At 38.6% G+C, this 16,401-nt stretch overlaps 2 protein-coding genes across 3 annotated transcripts in view; one reads left to right on the forward strand and one right to left on the reverse strand.

The window, feature by feature from the left end:
- LOC107709257 (protein SON-like) overlaps positions 1-4,892 on the forward strand; it is an 18,416-nt gene extending 13,524 nt beyond the window's left edge. The window contains exons 10-13 of one of the 2 annotated variants that reach the window (XM_016513698.1): positions 256-403; positions 484-549; positions 1,479-1,594; positions 4,421-4,892. In XM_016513698.1, coding sequence (XP_016369184.1) covers positions 256-403; positions 484-549; positions 1,479-1,594; positions 4,421-4,579 — 489 coding nt within the window. In that variant the 3' untranslated portion in view covers positions 4,580-4,892. Of the gene's footprint in view, positions 1-255; positions 404-483; positions 550-1,478; positions 1,595-4,420 lie in introns of those variants that run through there. The other variant, XR_001636475.1, reaches the window with a different exon arrangement.
- A 5,897-nt stretch (positions 4,893-10,789) lies between these two features.
- Positions 10,790-16,401, reverse strand: part of LOC107709360 (uncharacterized) — a 21,033-nt gene continuing 15,421 nt past the window's right edge. The window contains exon 5 of the mRNA XM_016513822.1: positions 10,790-11,001. Within this exon, the coding sequence (XP_016369308.1) occupies positions 10,790-11,001 (212 nt within the window). The remainder of the gene's footprint in view (positions 11,002-16,401) is intronic.

Raw genomic sequence — 16,401 nt, forward strand, 5'->3', positions numbered from 1 at the left:
TCTACTTATTTAGGCATTTACATCTGCTGCAGGTGAGAAATGAGAAATAAAGGATTCTACATTTAAACATTTCACATATTCTTAAAATAGTTAAATAGAATCTCAGAAGGCTATTATATCTAATATTTTAATTCAAACACAGCTCCAGTTGAAGTGACATGACCTTGCTGCTCTGAATTAGTGTATCTCTCACTGCTTCCCGTTTCTCTTCGTTTGCCTCTCTCTCTCTGTCTGAATCTGTCCCGTTCCATTCAGGACCAGTTCCTGCGGGCGGCGCCGGTCTCAGGTGGGATGGGGGAGTTATTGATGAGGAAGATGGGATGGCATTCAGGGGAGGGTTTGGGGAAGCACAGAGAAGGAACAGTGGAGCCCATCATTATCGACTTCAAAACGGACCGCAAGGGTAAGAAGAGGCTGTGCAGAAATCATTGAGCCATATTATCATGACTGAGATCATAGTGCTGGATGTTTCTGTCCATACAGGACTTGTAGCAGAAGGAGAAAAAACCCAGAAATCTGGCAACATTGTTGTGATGAAGGATCTTCTAGGTGGGTGTTTGGTACATCATTTTTTAGAAAATCATGTTCAAATGTGAGTATTAAATATGATCATCGGGCTTCTAAGGAATTTTTTTCCAGAACCTGTACTTTCACTGTTCCTCAGTGGAGGAATGATCTTCTCAAGCCTCTAAAACAGGGGTCTCCAAACTGGGTCCTGGAGGGCCACGGTCCTGCAGAGTGTAGCTCCAACCCTAATTAAACACACTTAACCAGCTAACTAAGGTCTTACTAGGCATCCTAGAAACTTCCAGGCAGGTGTGTTGAGGCAAGTTGGAGCTAAAATCTGCAGGACACCGGCCCTCCAGAACCTCTGCTCTAAAACATCTAAATCTTTTAAAGAACATTTATTATCTCTCAATCATGATTGCATTGCATTGCATTGCATTATGTTTTGATAATTAAACTAAGCATCTTACTAAGACATATTACTTGGAGATATAGAATGATGACTGATATTTATATCATTTAATATAAGTATCTGCTATACTGTTATTAAGTTCTCATTGATTTACATTACAAGCATCAGAATTTCATCTTACATTTTGTCCATGTAAATATCAGCATCTGCAGCAAATTGCATTTATTGGTTTTGTTAGCGCCTCTGAATAAAACTGCTGTTTTTATTCCCATCCATATTCTTACCATATCAGACTATATGAACCATAAAAGCCTGATGGATCAAATATGATACTCAAACAAAAACACGTATGCAAACTTTTTTCTTTAGATTTTTTAAATAATATTTTGTCTGAAAGATCAGCAAACTGTTTATGACTATTAATTCATACGTCAGGCTTTACATGGTTAAATCAGATGCTGAAGTCGGAGGGAACTAACTGGTTGATGATCCTAAATCCTCTTGCAAATGTACAATCCACCGGGTTTATAGGAATTTGGATATGATGTTTATTCTGCAGGGAAGCATCCGGTATCTGCTCTGATGGAAATGTGCAATAAGAAGAAGTGGCCACAGCCGGAGTTTGTGTTGGTTCACCACAGCGGACCCGACCACCGCAAGAACTTTCTCTTCAAGGTTTGTGCTTAGTTTTAAAATGATTATTTTAAATATAATTCTTATACTATTTTAAAAGTAAAATAATGTAAAACGCATTAAATATAAAACCAGTAGTTTCAAATGAGTTGTGAATTTAGACATCACAATAATATAATCGAAACTAGGGCTGCACAATATTGATAAATTAAAAAAAGAAAGACATTGCAAAATTTAGTTTTTCTGTGTTATGAAAAACAATCATTCTACAATGATTGAATCTGCATAGAAAATAATTTTTAAAATGTCTTTTTACTGAATACTATTTTGAGTGTCAACTATCCTTTTGGGGGTGAACGGATAGGAAGAACTTGAAAAAGTTGGGTGTTCACACTTGCGTTTTTTCTTTACAAGAATCGGCTCAAACTATTTTCAGTAACCATAAAGTGAACTTAATCAAAGTCTCTTTAAGGCAAGTCATTTCACTCGGGCGGCCATCTTTGAAACGCCTCTCGGGCATGCAAGTGCAGCTGCTATCTGACAAATATGACAAAAACGGTCTCGTAAATGTTGTTTCATTTGCTCAAATAGTGTTTAAAAAAAAAAAAGCTTATTTTTCAGACTAGACCAGCCAATGCACATGCACAGTCCTAAGCACACGTCTCAGAACGCTGACTGTTTCTATAGAAACCGGGACTTCTAACGGTAGCTGCAATAACGCACTGTCTTTACCAATAAACGATTGGCTCTTCTACTCAGAAGGCGGGGCTTCGTTTGATAAAGTTGCCATATTGAGCGTTGCATTTTCCCCATTCAAAACTATACAAGTGACACGTCTTGGGTATTCTATATTCTTTGACTTAATTTCTTTCCTCTCAAGTTATCATAGGCCATATTCCCCCAGTTTTTATCCTGTTCAATATCATTTTTATTATATAAAATGGATTATTAATTTTTTGTATTATTTAAAGGAGTAGTTCACTTCCAGAACAAAAATGTACAGATAATGTACTCACCCCCTTGTCATCCAAGATGTTCATGTCTTTCTTTCTTCAGTCGTAAAGAAATTGTGTTTTGAGGAAAACATTTCAGGATTTCTCTCCATATAATGGACTTCTATGGTGCCCCCAAGTTTGAACTTCCAAAATGCAGTTTAAATGCAGCATCAAAGGACTCTAAACGATCCCAGCCAAGGAAGAAGGGTCTTATCTAGCGAAGCGATCGGTTATTTTCTAAAAAAAAATCTACAATTTATATACTTTTTAACCTCAAACGCTCGTCTTGTCTAGCTCTGCATGAACTCTGTTTTTTCCAGTTCGTGACAGTTAGTGTATGTCGAAAAACTCCCATCTTGCATTTAAAACAACTTTTTTGCTAGGTGCACTTGTGCATAGTTTTTCAGGTAGCTTTACAGGAAGGTTTCTTGTAGCATCTTTGAGATGTTGCCACAGTTCCTCTGGATTTAGTCTGTCTCAGTTTTTCCTGTTTCTTCATGTAATCCCAGACAGACTGGATGATGATGAGATCTGGGGCCTCATTTATAAAATGTGCGTACGCACAGTGTCGGAGATGCGTTTATTTATATTATATTATATTATATATTTATATTATTTCTTTTCTATTTTACGCATTAGTAGTAAATCAAGACTTCGCAAGTTCTCTTGTAAAATAATTTTATAATTACTATTATTATTATTATTATTATTATTTCTGTTGTTTATAGAAGTAGTAATATTGATAATAGTCAATAAAAAATATATATATAACCACACACACATTGTTTGTCCACAGAATAATTACACATTATTAAATAAAAAGCGTCCCCGCACGAGCCTCTTCCTCCGCCAGCAGGACCTCAATTTCAGACTCAGTAAAGTTTTTTTTTTTCTTTGTGCTCTTCATTCTCAAGCATAGAAATTCGGATATTGGCGTGTGCTCTTTTATATGGTAATGATATTAATTAGGGGGCGCCTTAATGAATAGAAAATGTATTAAATAAACACATTTATGTAAGAAATAAATCTTTTTAAAAACATTACATACAAACATCTGTACTGTCCATTTTGATCAATTTAATGCATACTTGCTGAATAAAAGTTTAATTTCAGACTCCGTAAAGTTTTTTTTTTTCTTTGTGCTTGTCATTCTCAAGCATCGAAATTCAGATATTGGCGTGTGCTCTTTTATATGGTAATGATATTAATTAGGGGGTGTTTACAAGGCGGAGATCTGACACCAGTCAGCTGCGCACAATTTCAAGATCATTTGCGATTTATAAATGTCACATCTGGAAGAGAGGCGTACGCACGTGTTTTTGTGCGCACGTTCGTTTTCTCTGAATCGCACTTACGCACTTTTGAGAAATGATCTTCCAACAATTTTAGGACTGTTTATACGCAACATTTTATAAATGAGGCCCCAGATCTCTGTGTGGAGCACTGGTTGTTGTCAGACTCCTTGTGCATACAAAAATATCACTGGATTATTACAATTAATGGCAAAAGGAATGTTTGGAAAAGTAAACTGTTATTTCCTACTGACACACTAAAGCAACATATAGTAATACTTGGTTTAAAACCATTTTTTTTGTTGGTGAAAATACTAATGGCCTAAGACTTTTGCACAGTACTGTGTGTGTGTATATATATATATATATTCTTAGTATCTTAATAAGTAATAATACTATTGTGCTGTAAAATAAAAATATGTATTTAATACAATTATTTATATAGGGTTTTTATATCTTATTTATATCTTGACTGAAAGTATTACATACTGGTTTCACTAAATAATAGTTTTGAATCAGAGATTGTGCATTCAGCCCCAAATACATAGTTTTGTGTCAGTCAGATGTGTCTGTGTGAACAGGTGGTGGTGAACGGATGTGATTATCAGCCTCAGACTGCCAGTCCCAATAAGAAACACGCCAAGGCGATGGCAGCCACGGTTGCACTGCAGGCCATGGGAGAGGTGGCAGGCGACAGTGTTCATACAGGCCCTGTGTTCACAGCGGCCACCAGCACATGATGCCAGCGCACAACACACTCTGACACATTAGCCTGATTTCATTTCTCATGTTGTCCATTAAAGCAATATCATCTTTATATGGCATATCTGTAAGTATTTTTGTAATTTTGGTATTTTTTTTTTTTTCAACCTTTTCCCCACTTGATTTGGTAAACTGATGGCCTTGATGACTATGTAGTTGACTAGGTTTGGACCATGAAGATTTGTGTTTGATGCATTTGTTTCGAATGGCTCCATTGTTTTAAACTTTGTCTGCTCTTGTAAATGTTTCAGGCATGCTTTAAAACTCTTTTATCTTTATAAAGTTCTAAAGTTTTACCGGCCCCCAGTCCATTACATCTACTTAGGAAGTCTTCTGTTCTGTTGCTGGCAGAGAACATGTTTTTGTGATGAAACAGAATAAATGGAAAATCATGTCACTGGAAAATGATGCTCTTTATTGTGTACGGTCAGTTTCACATATACTCTTTAGAAAAATGACAAATTAAAAAGTAATTTCTGTTTGCTTTCAATTCACAAGAAGGTTAAGTAGCTTTGTAAAAATACTTAACTTATTTTAGGTCATCAGTTCGAGAATTAAATTCTAAAGCACATCATACAAACTGCAATCAAACAAACAAAAAAATTATCTGCATATTCTTTTCAGTTTTAGCAATAATATCGTGCACCGCAGCTGTCATCTGGATCTTTATATAGTTAGGGTTTCTGCAGGTCTTAATTCACCCTTCTACAAATTAAGGCCTTAAATCAGAGCAGAGTCTTAAATGCATGAAGTCATGGCATTAAGATTTGCATGCACTGCAAAAAAAAAAAAAAATATATATATATATATATATATATTTTCTATATTTATGTTTTCCAATATAAATATCTAAACATCCTTAAATCAGGATACATTTACTTGGGATGCAAATGTAAAATGAAGTCTTGAAAAATTGAACAAAACTAAGTTTTTATTCTTAAATCAAGAGCAAATATCTATCTTTCAATGGGGAATGAAAACTTGGTTTGCCTTTGAATTAAGATGATTTTTTTCTGAGCCCATTAGACATAAGCCCATCTTTAGACATTTGCACTGGAAAACAAGACAATAATACAGAGGAAGAACAGTTTTTACAGTGTGATTACAAGGTTCAGTAAAATTATTTCCATATTCTAGTATTTGAGAGTTAATTTTTATAATTATTTTAGTAATGGAGATCAGCTGGAAGTTGCATTTTAAATCTTTGAAATGTTGCTAATGCAATTCATTGTGCTTCAGAAAATATTGATGTATTTTGTTCCCTTCAATTTATTACTTAAATTTTATGATGTTTTATTAACAAAGTTGGAGCTCGTACAGATAATTAACCCGGCCAATTCATTATCATCATTCATTATGCCAAATACGCATACCATTTATCCCGCTTTATTATCTGCAGAGCAAACTCGTGAACTTTACTTGGTCTTAAATTTACCTTTATAAAACCTACAGAAACCCTGGTAATGTCACAATGATTTCAGCAAACAATGTCCAGGTCATTTTATAAAAAAAATAAATAAATCAGTCACATGTTTTAATCCAAGGCCAGGGTTAGTTATTAAAATCCTGCCAGAGCTTTTTTTCTGAAATTGTTTATAATGCAGGGTTTCTGCAAACGTTCAAAAAAAACAAAAAAAAAGTTCAAGATATAGTATATTTTTAGAATATATAGAATTGTAAGATTTTTATAACATTTTAAAGTATTGAATAGTATTGAATACTGTAAATAAACAGTAGAGCTCCAATGCAAATCCAATCCAAAACAATGTGTATGTATATACAGGTGCATCTCAATAAATTAGAATGTCGTGGAAAAGTTCATTTATTTCAGTAATTCAACTCAAATTGTCTGAAGACTACAGATGCAAAAGCTTCTGAAATTTTCTTCAAAAATTATCATTTTTATCAGGCTCCTATGTTTAGGTTCAGTGATTTCAGTTTAACGGCAAGGCAATAAACAGGTCATTTTCATTGCATTAAAGTGAAATAACTGAATCTAATATTAGATTAGATTAGAGGCATCTGAAGATATATATTATATATATATATCATATTTTGTTGAACTTGCTTGTACATTTTTACAGCTCACAAAATCATCTGTTTGCTTGGAAATGTCTGAAACTTTAACACCTTCATTACTTTTCACGTGATGACTCAGATTCTTCCAAATACCAGCAATAAACCCAGAATGACCGCAGTAAGTAGCAGAACTCCACTGATGAGACGGCGGATCCAGGGAATCTCATCCAAGAGGAACTTGAGAGAATCACGCTGACCTGAGAGGGAACATCTCACATTAAAAATGAATAATTGAAACGGGAAAATGTTCATGCTGAAAGTTCATCTCAGCCTATTGTTTTCATACTGTTGTTGTTTAAAGTTTATAGAATTTGTGGCCTTTGATCTTTTCACCGACTTTTCTTTGATCTCTGAAATAAAAGAGCTTATTACACTGCTCTGTGGAATAACTGATTCTGAATGGTCAGTCGCGACATACCGAGGTATGTTATCCCTCGATAACAACCGGTAAAAGCTAATAACAGGCTCATCCGGGTAACTGAAGTCGGCTCTATGCTCTTGCTATGAACAGTTTTTCTTGGTGGAAGTTTTGCGTTTGGTTAGCTAATAAAATATTAAAACTCAATTCAATATTATGTGTACAATTATTTAATTACGTCATACAGGTATCGTGAACTCACTCTCTCGTTTTGCAACTGCTGCCATTTTGCGACGATTGTTTTGTTCACTGTAATGGATTATAAGATAACTAACAAACTGGTAAGATTTTAAAACATTTTCATCTTAAATCAATATATTTTACCGCCATAATTATTTATGTGGTGAAATGTTGTGTAATAAGTGGTATGACTGCACCGTATCCCCTAAATGTCCGTTTAGTTTGAACTTGCTGCTTGCTAGCAACTGCTGTCTTCACGGAAGCTTTGTTCAAATATTTCAACTCAAATATTTCAACTCCGCTTGCTAGCAACTGCTGTCTTCACAGAAGCTTTGTGTTCAAATATTTAATATTTAATATTTCATGTCTAATTATTTACTTATGAGGCAAGCATCTGTAATAAGCTTCGTGTCGGGGTCCTGCTCACCCTGTCGGGGGTTATTCTGTGATAACAACCGGCTGAATGTACATTATCCCTTACTTGATGTTCAATGAAAACATACTGTAACTTTCAGAACTCAGAAAAAGCATTTACTGAGACTCGTTGCAGAAATAACTTTTCCTGAAATCTGTGCTTTTTTTATATAATCACAAATTCATTAAATGATCATTTTCATTTTTGTGCGAACTTTCCATTGACTAACTGTATACATATGTCTTGCGAATTTATTCGTACCCCTTCATTTTTTTTCACATTTTGTTATGTTGCTGCCTTATGTTAAACTGCTGTAAATAATTTTTTTTTCACATTAATCTACACTCCACACTCCATAATAACAAAAGATTTGTGACAACTTTTTAAATTTATTAAAAATAAAAAAACTAAAATAAGTACATTGCATCAGTACTTAGTTGAAGCATATTTACAGCCTTTTAACTTTTAAAGTATTTTTGGGTATGATGCAACAAGATTTGCTCATCTGCATTTGGCAATTATCTGCCATTTTTCTCCCCACCTCTTCACCTCTCAAGCTCTGTCAGGTTGGTCAGACCAGGGGCATAAATTGCAGGGGGGTCAGGACCCCCCATCTGAGGGTTGTCCCCCTCTAAAAAATATTCCCCCGTCGCAACATCATTTGGGGCGAACGCTGACAAGAGTTATAACCTGGGCTCTGAACGCTGTTGAGAGCACCTTAGGGACATACCCTCCCTCGGTTTGAGAACAACCTTGCAGTCACTGGGGCCAAAATCCATGCAGGAGTTGTTGACTGAAAGAGCATACATGTCACTCACGCGCTTCACTGAAGCGAGCACTAGCAAAAGTGCCATCTTATAAGAGAGCATTTTTAATGGAGTCGACTGTAGCGGCTCAAACGGTGGACACGACAAAGCCTTTAGAACTAAAGCTAGATCCCAAGTGAGGATAGTGGGTGGGCGAGAGAGGTTCATCCGTCTCATCCCCTCCCCAGACCACTAGATCATTCCTGCCAACCGGTCGCCTGTCAATCTCCTTATGGAATGCTGATATAGCGGCGACGTAAACCTTGAGCGTCGTAGGTGCGCTTCCACCATCCATGCACTCTTGCAAATAGGAAAGAATAACTGCAACCGGGCAATTCGCCGGGTCTTCTGTCCTAGAATAGCACCGGTTCTCAAAGACCCTCCATTCATGAGCATACAGGTGCCTAGTAGAAGGGGCTCTCGCTTCAGCAATAGTATTCAGCACGCGCTGAAGGAGTGTAGCTACTAGCGAGCTCCGCTAAGTGGCCAGACGTGCAAATCCCTTTGCTCCAGATTGGGATGCCAGATTGAGCCTTTTGCTTGAAATAGGAGGTCCTTCCTCAACTGGAATGTCCAAGGTGGCCCCGTCAGCAGTTCTAGCAATTCTGGAAACCAGGGCTGCGTGGACCATTTTGGCGCGACCAGCAGCACTGTTTCCTTCTCCTCCCTGATCTTGCACAGCACTTGATAAGGAGTTTTACTGGTGGAAACACATATATCAAGTGTAGCGTTAGTTCTGGCAGGTCACATTAGTCAAGCTCGCATCAGCTGACTTTCAGCTGATCCCCATCTACCTATGGGAATACAACACCTATCTAAGCATTCATATATAAGGTCCCTCAGTATTATCAGCAGTTTTCGCATTGCTCAATAGCTAATTACCCTCCTAATTGTCAATCATCTTTGACGATAGTGGTCCTGACAGAATTGCACGCTCTCGGCCAGTGGTGAGTGAGTACATCCACTCCCAGGGTGAATTGTTCCATTAGGGAAAAGAATAACGGGCAGTGAGTGTTCTCTGCCGATGCAAAGAGGTCCACCTCTGCTGGCCCGAATGGGTTCCAAATCATACTCACTGTTTGAGGGTGTTACCTCCATTCTCCTTGGAGTATTCCCTCTCTCGACAGCATGTCCACTCCACAGTTCAAATGGCCAGGGACAGCTCGAATAGATAGAATATGTTGATCTGCCCACAACAGGAGAGTTGTCGCGATCCTCAAGAGGGGGCACAAGTTGATCCCCCGCTTGGCGATTTATGTACGTCACCACTCCCATGTTGTCCGAACGAATGAGAACATGCTGGTGGTGAACTTGAGCGTAAAATTGCTCGAGGGCTAGATGAACTGCCTTCAATCTGGATACTGAAGTACATGTATTTGAGATCCACAGAAACAAGCCAATCCCCGGTTGACGAGGGCATTGAGGAGGACCGTCTTCTCTGAATACTTCATGTCAGTAGTGTCAGCCAGAGGTGGCGGTTCAGCACAACAAGGCTACCCATCGTGCGGCTAATGGATTGGGCTGTTGATTTAGTAGCTCACGAGATCAGTGGCGCTGCGGAGCTCTTTGAAGATTTCTGGATCTGGGCCACGCTTATCCTTGCAGCACAGCCATCATGTGGAGGGATGAAGCTGCTTGGTCAGCCGCTATGTAGGCTTTCCCAGTTATGTTGCCGGTAGTGTGGCACACCTTGTTGAGGTGCACGACCGAGGACTTGACTTTCAGCAATTCTGGGCAGCCACCGCTTCCTCCACAGGGTGAAGATTTAAATATTCCTGTGCGACGGCGCCATCAACTGTATTGAGGAGCGCTGTTCCAGAGATGTGGGCACAAGCCAAATACGGGGCATGCCACATCTTAGATACTTCTGCGTGCACTTTAGAAAAAAAAGGGGGCTGGCCTTTAGAAGCCCGCAGTGCGACAGCAGCCAGGCTATAGGTACCACTCGTCCAGTCTGCCGCGTTCTGGTTCGGCAGGAGGGGCCCACTCCAGCTCAAGTTCCTCCACTACCTTGGATATAATGCGGACGGATTTCTCATCCACATGGACGGCCTCGCTGTGATGCATTGCTGGAAAATACTCCGTGGGACTGGTGGCCAAATCAATCGGGTAAGATGCCACAGTTGACATGGCCTCCTCACGTTCCTCATCCGGGGCCCCAAATGACACCAGGTCCTCGGCGCCAGAAGGGGGACAGAAGCCCGCCTCTGGGGGGGATGGGCCAGGAGAGAGGGAGGCACTTGGGCAATGCGGCAACATAAGCTCACAACCAAACCTATTAGTTCCTACTTCAGGGTGACGCAGCTTTGTCCTTCGCGGAAGAGGACTGCTGTGAGCTGAGGATTGACTGCTCATTGAACAGGAGGGCTATTCGAGTCTGGAGAGCCTCGAGGTTCATCTCCTCGCAGTGAGGACAGTTGGGCTCGATAATTGCGGCTTCCGCGTGGTTGCGGCCCAGGCAAAAGACGCACGACTTATGTCTGTCTGGGAACTTGATGGGTCCTGCGCAGATGTTGCTTAAGGCTTAATTTACATCATTGATCGCACCGGAATGCTCAAAGGGGAAGAATAATCCACTTGTTCGGCAATGAATCCATAGTGTGTAGTATGAAGGAGAAAGATTCTGAGCAAATGGCACCAAGAAATGCATTATATAGGGGGCGGTGCTGCTTCCACATTTGCGTACTTGAATGCCATTGGCTATTGCAACACAATAGTGTTATTCAATCAGGCTTCAGTATTTCTAGGAAAAAGGTGTTTCACCCAATACTTCAGCTTCTGACGCAAGTCGAGAGACCAAAATTCATAGGGAACAGTGTAAACTTTACGTTGTCATTAATTCACTCCCCGATAAGGACTGCCCACTGAGGCTCATAGCTACTTTTGACTTACATGTAAACTGCCCCAACCATCGATAAAAAGTTATAGGGTCTATACGATCCAGTCAATGAGATTAGATCTGTTGGAGCTAGGTGGTTCATTGGTGAGTGGTATTTTACTATATCAATTTATTTGAAAATAAAAGTGGACATTTCAAAATTCCAAAAAAATTAAACTAAATTAAAAAAACAAACAAAAGGGAAGTAAAACACCCCCAGCCAGCACTTAAACGGCAAGATGCAGCTGCTTCAGGTATCTGTAACTTACTATGTTTATCGCTGTAACAATCTCACCATCTGTCAAAATATGTTATTTGTTACCGAGACATGCCACTGTGAAGCAAAAAATATAGATTGGAAATCATGATATTATATATCTTATTTGTTTTTAAATTATGTGTCTGATTTGTATTTTTGATCATTTAACGGTTGTGCAGTGCAGTCTTCCTAGGACACACACACGCATTTAGAGTGATTATGACTAGTTTGGTTAGCATGGTCTGTGGCAGACTTTTCTTCATGTCAGGGCAACAATTCAGGGCAATTTTTGCTGCGGCGCTCAGGGAGCAGTTGGGGGTTCGGTGCCTTGCTCAAGGGTCTCACCTCAGCCGTGGTATTGAGGGTCAGTCATGGTATTAAGGGGGTCATTCACTTCCCCCACCTACAGTCCCTGCCAGTACAGAGACTCGGACTCACGACCTTTGGGTTACAAGTCCAACTCTCTAATTACTAGGCCATGACTGCCTCTGACAGTGGCTTGCCGCCAGTGCCACCTACTGGCAATCATTCTAATTTTTTCTGTCATTTCATATTTCTGTATAACAAATTTTATTTTTAAAACATTCATCTCATAAGGTTATTTATGCAATTTGTAAGTCCAGTGTAAATGCATGAACAAATGCTCCTTAAAACATATAAGGGTATAGAGCCCTGCGTTTTTAATTTTTCTAGGCTTTAAGTGTTTGTGTGTTATGTATGTGATGGTATGTATAAAGAAAGAATAGTCTAGCCTGTACAAAATGGAATATGTGCATGAGCAATGGTTAAAGAGTTCTTCACTTTTTCATTTATTCTCAAAAAAATCATGTTGTTAAGTGATTTATTAAAACAATAATAGAGCTAAGCTTGCCATTTTACCATGTCCCAGTTGAATCAGCAAGGAAAGAAGAGGCTTTAGGAACAGAAACACAGAAAGGGGCAGAAAGTGAAAGGGATGATCTAGGAACACTGCAGACAGGCCCAAAGCAGTTGAAGCTTCAGCAGTATCCCTTTACCCAATTTGGAACACAGCAGAGAGTTTTAATAAGAATTGGCTAGACAAATTTCAATGGCTTGAGTACTCAGTATTCAGAAATTCTGCATTTTGATTTTCTTGTCAACTCTTTCGGAAGCATCATATTTGAAACAGCAAAGGCACATTAACAAGTGCAGGTTTCTCCAACTGGAAAAGTGCTTTAGAATCATTCGGAGAGCATGAACAAAGTAGCCTTCATAAGGCTTCCATGACAAGTTGGAAGAACTACAAAACAACCCATCCACATGGAGATATTACAGAACAGCTTCTTAGTGCCAGAGTAGGAGAAATAACTGAGAGACTTGAATACCTCAATTGTGTTGTTGCTGTGACGCATGATGAACAGAGCTAGAGTCAAAATCAGGGAAACTTCCTTGAGTGCCTGAAACTTCTTACAGAGTTTGACCCATTTCTACAGCGGTACAATGCTCCATCCCATGCTACCTACTTGTCTCACTCATAGCAAAATAAAATGATTGCAAGTATTCCAGATGTCGTCACAGAAAGCATTATAAAAGAAATGAGAAATGAAAAATTCAAACATGTATGCTCTGATGGCAGATGAGGCACGGGACAGGCACTCTGAACAACTGGCAGTATGTGTGCGTTGCGTTACTCCTAAGGGCAGAATCAAGGAAAGTTTCCTTGGTTTCAGCAAATTGTTTGGTTTTTAATGCACAGTCCATCACTGATGCAATAAAGAAAACACTGAAATCACATACAATTGACCATCTTATGTGTGTTCCGCAAGCATATGACGGCGCTGCAGTCATAAGTGGAGCTGTGGGAGGCATACATGCCCATTTCAGAGAATGTCATCCAGAAGCAGTGTACCTTTCACTGCTATGCACATCAATTAAATCTTGTGCTGTGCCATGCATGCAAGGCAATACCAGAAGCCACCAACTTGTTTGATTTACTGGAGATTCTCATCTCTAGTTAATCACCAAAAGTTTACTGAAATTCAAAAACAGCTTGGACTACAATCATCTGAACTGGTACAGCTGTCAACAACACGTTGGGTATGTCAGGTGAAGTCTTTCAGTGCTGTAATAGACAATTTCTATTCTGCAGTGTCTTGACAAAATTTCAACACCAATGGCTGTAGGCCTCTGGTCCAGACTCCAACTTTAACACTGTCTACATGCTGCTGATGTTTCATAGACGTCTTTCTATCGCTGATGGCCTCCACAAATTCCTGCAGAGGGAAACCGTAGACCTGGGACAAATAGTTCAGTACAAAACAGCAGTCTACCACTCTCTTAAAGAACAACGCACATCTCAGAGTGCTACAGAGTTATATTCAACGGCAAAGGCCTTGTGTGAGGCAAATAACATTCCAGAACCTTCTGTAGGTTTTAGACGGAAACAGAAGGGGCTTGATGATTATGTGGTGGAGACAGCATGTAGGACAACCTCAGAAATCAGTTTAAATGACTTCATGTGTACATTGTCCTACCTATGCCTTGACAGAATGATGCAGGAGACAACCATTTCTCAGGAGTAGGAGTAGATGTTATGAAGGGCATTCAAGCCTGCCATCCAGCATCAGACACCTTTCTTGATGAAGAATCCCTCAAGATTCTTGCCACACATTATAAAATAGAATTGCAGTCAGAGGAGATCCTGGTGGCAAACATCTTATTGGACAGAAGGAAGGAGAAATAAGTAATTCCTGACATAGTGTGTTCAAGCTGCTAAATACTGACATGTTCCCCACACTGAATTCAGTATTTCAAGTAGCACTGACAATCCCAGTTAGTAGTTGCAGCTGTGAACGTTCCTTTAGTGCCTTGCGTCGACTGCATACATATTTAAGAAACACAATGGAACAAGATAGGCTGAACCATCTGGCAGTGATATCCATTTAGAGGGTGAACTTGACTGCTGTTGATCATGATATACTGCCACCATCAAAGCAATAAAGAACCATATTCAGACAGAAATGAGATGGAGGGAGGAGAAAGGCAGATAAAAGTCACTTTACAATAAAGTTTTATTTGTTATCATTAGTTACTTCATTAACAATAAACTAATAACTTTTTTCACAGCATTTAATTTTATGCATTTAATGTTATATTGTGCATCCCTATTAAAAATATTTGTATGTTGCTTTTACATTTCTTTTGAGATTTTATGTGAAATTAAGAGAACATAAAATATATTAATATGCAAATTGTGTGATTAATTAGTTATTTTTTTAATCGATTGTTCTTAACAAATTTAGACCACCACCAAATAAAAGTTTTGTGCCACAGCTGCCCTAAACTAACAGTATTGGTGATACCAAAATATTAATGTTTTTTTATGTTTCTGTAATGCAGGGCTCCAGACTGCGACCAAATGGTCACATTTTGTGACCTTTTATTATTATTTTTTTTTTATCTGTATATATTTTTTTTTTTTGTGAGCAGTCACACTGGTGTGACCATCGCATGCCCAATGTATTAGCGCAGACCGTTTATCAGCTCGGAACAGGTTTACTCGGGTTGATTACTGCACAGTGCTGCGAGATCTAGTGAGGTACTTACAAGTACAAACTTACAAAGAGGCATTACACGTGTTGTGTATCAGGATGCACCAACGAACATAGAACTCTCCATAAACTCCCTCCATCTGAGCCGCTGAGGACACAGTGTTTACATTTCATTTTCGAAGGAAATGTCCTGGAAAATTTTTTTTAAAGTCCTATATGTTTGTGCCAATCATTTTACACCGGACTGCCTCACAAACGAGGGTCAGTTCAGTGCTGGAGTTGTGCAAAGGTTGCTTCTGAAAGAGGGATCAATTAGCTAAAGCTAAAGCGCCTTGCTTTGCCTTCACTGATGCTGCCTTCATGTGCTACCAGAATGATCATAAATAGGAATGTGGTAGTTAAAAATTGCATATGAAAGCAATGTGAAGTCGATTGCTTGAATTTGTCAAGCTCATAATCACAAGTGGGACTTATAAAGTTTGTGATAGCACGTGAAGGCACCAATAGACATTATTAGACAATAGACAGCATTTTGGCTCATACCCTAAAATTGGCAATTTCAACAAGCTATAAAAAATATCTGTGGAGTATTTTGAGCTAAAACTTCACATGCACACTCTGGGGACATCAGAGACTTATTTTACATCTTGTAAAAATGGACATAAAAGGTCACCTTTAATGGATTCAAAGATAGATAGCAAGTCTTTGGGAACAACTAAACTATTTGGAAGTCAATAACAACAGATGTGGAAAAGTACAGATAAACAATGCCAGCAAGATTGCAAGCGGTTATCAAGGCCAAAGGAGGCCATACAAAACATATAAACATATATAAATAAATATATAAGGTTTTTGGTTATTATGTGTGAACAAAGACTATTTAGTTTCCGTTTGTTATTTGCCTAATAAATGGCAATACAATTTTTTTTAGTTTTAAACAAGTTTTTGACAGATTCCTAAAATATTCGTTTTCTCTCTTTATTATGACAAGTGTTCTAATAAATTTAGGTAAGCACTGCATATATGTGTATATACGCACACACAGACACACACATTCTATTACTTCCGACAGTGAATTTTAAAGGGGTCATATGATGTTGCTAAAAAGAACATTATTGTGTGTATTTGGTGTAATTAAATGTGTTTATGTGGTTTAAGGTTAAAAAAAAACATTATTTTCCACATACTGTACATTATTGTTTCTCCTCTATGCCCCGCCTTTCTGAAACACGTCGATTTTTACAAAGCTCATC

The sequence above is a fragment of the Sinocyclocheilus rhinocerous genome, unplaced genomic scaffold (genome assembly GCF_001515625.1).
Source record: "Sinocyclocheilus rhinocerous isolate Xijiao unplaced genomic scaffold, SAMN03320098_v1.1 scaffold3206, whole genome shotgun sequence".
NCBI classification, from domain to species: domain Eukaryota; kingdom Metazoa; phylum Chordata; class Actinopteri; order Cypriniformes; family Cyprinidae; genus Sinocyclocheilus; species Sinocyclocheilus rhinocerous.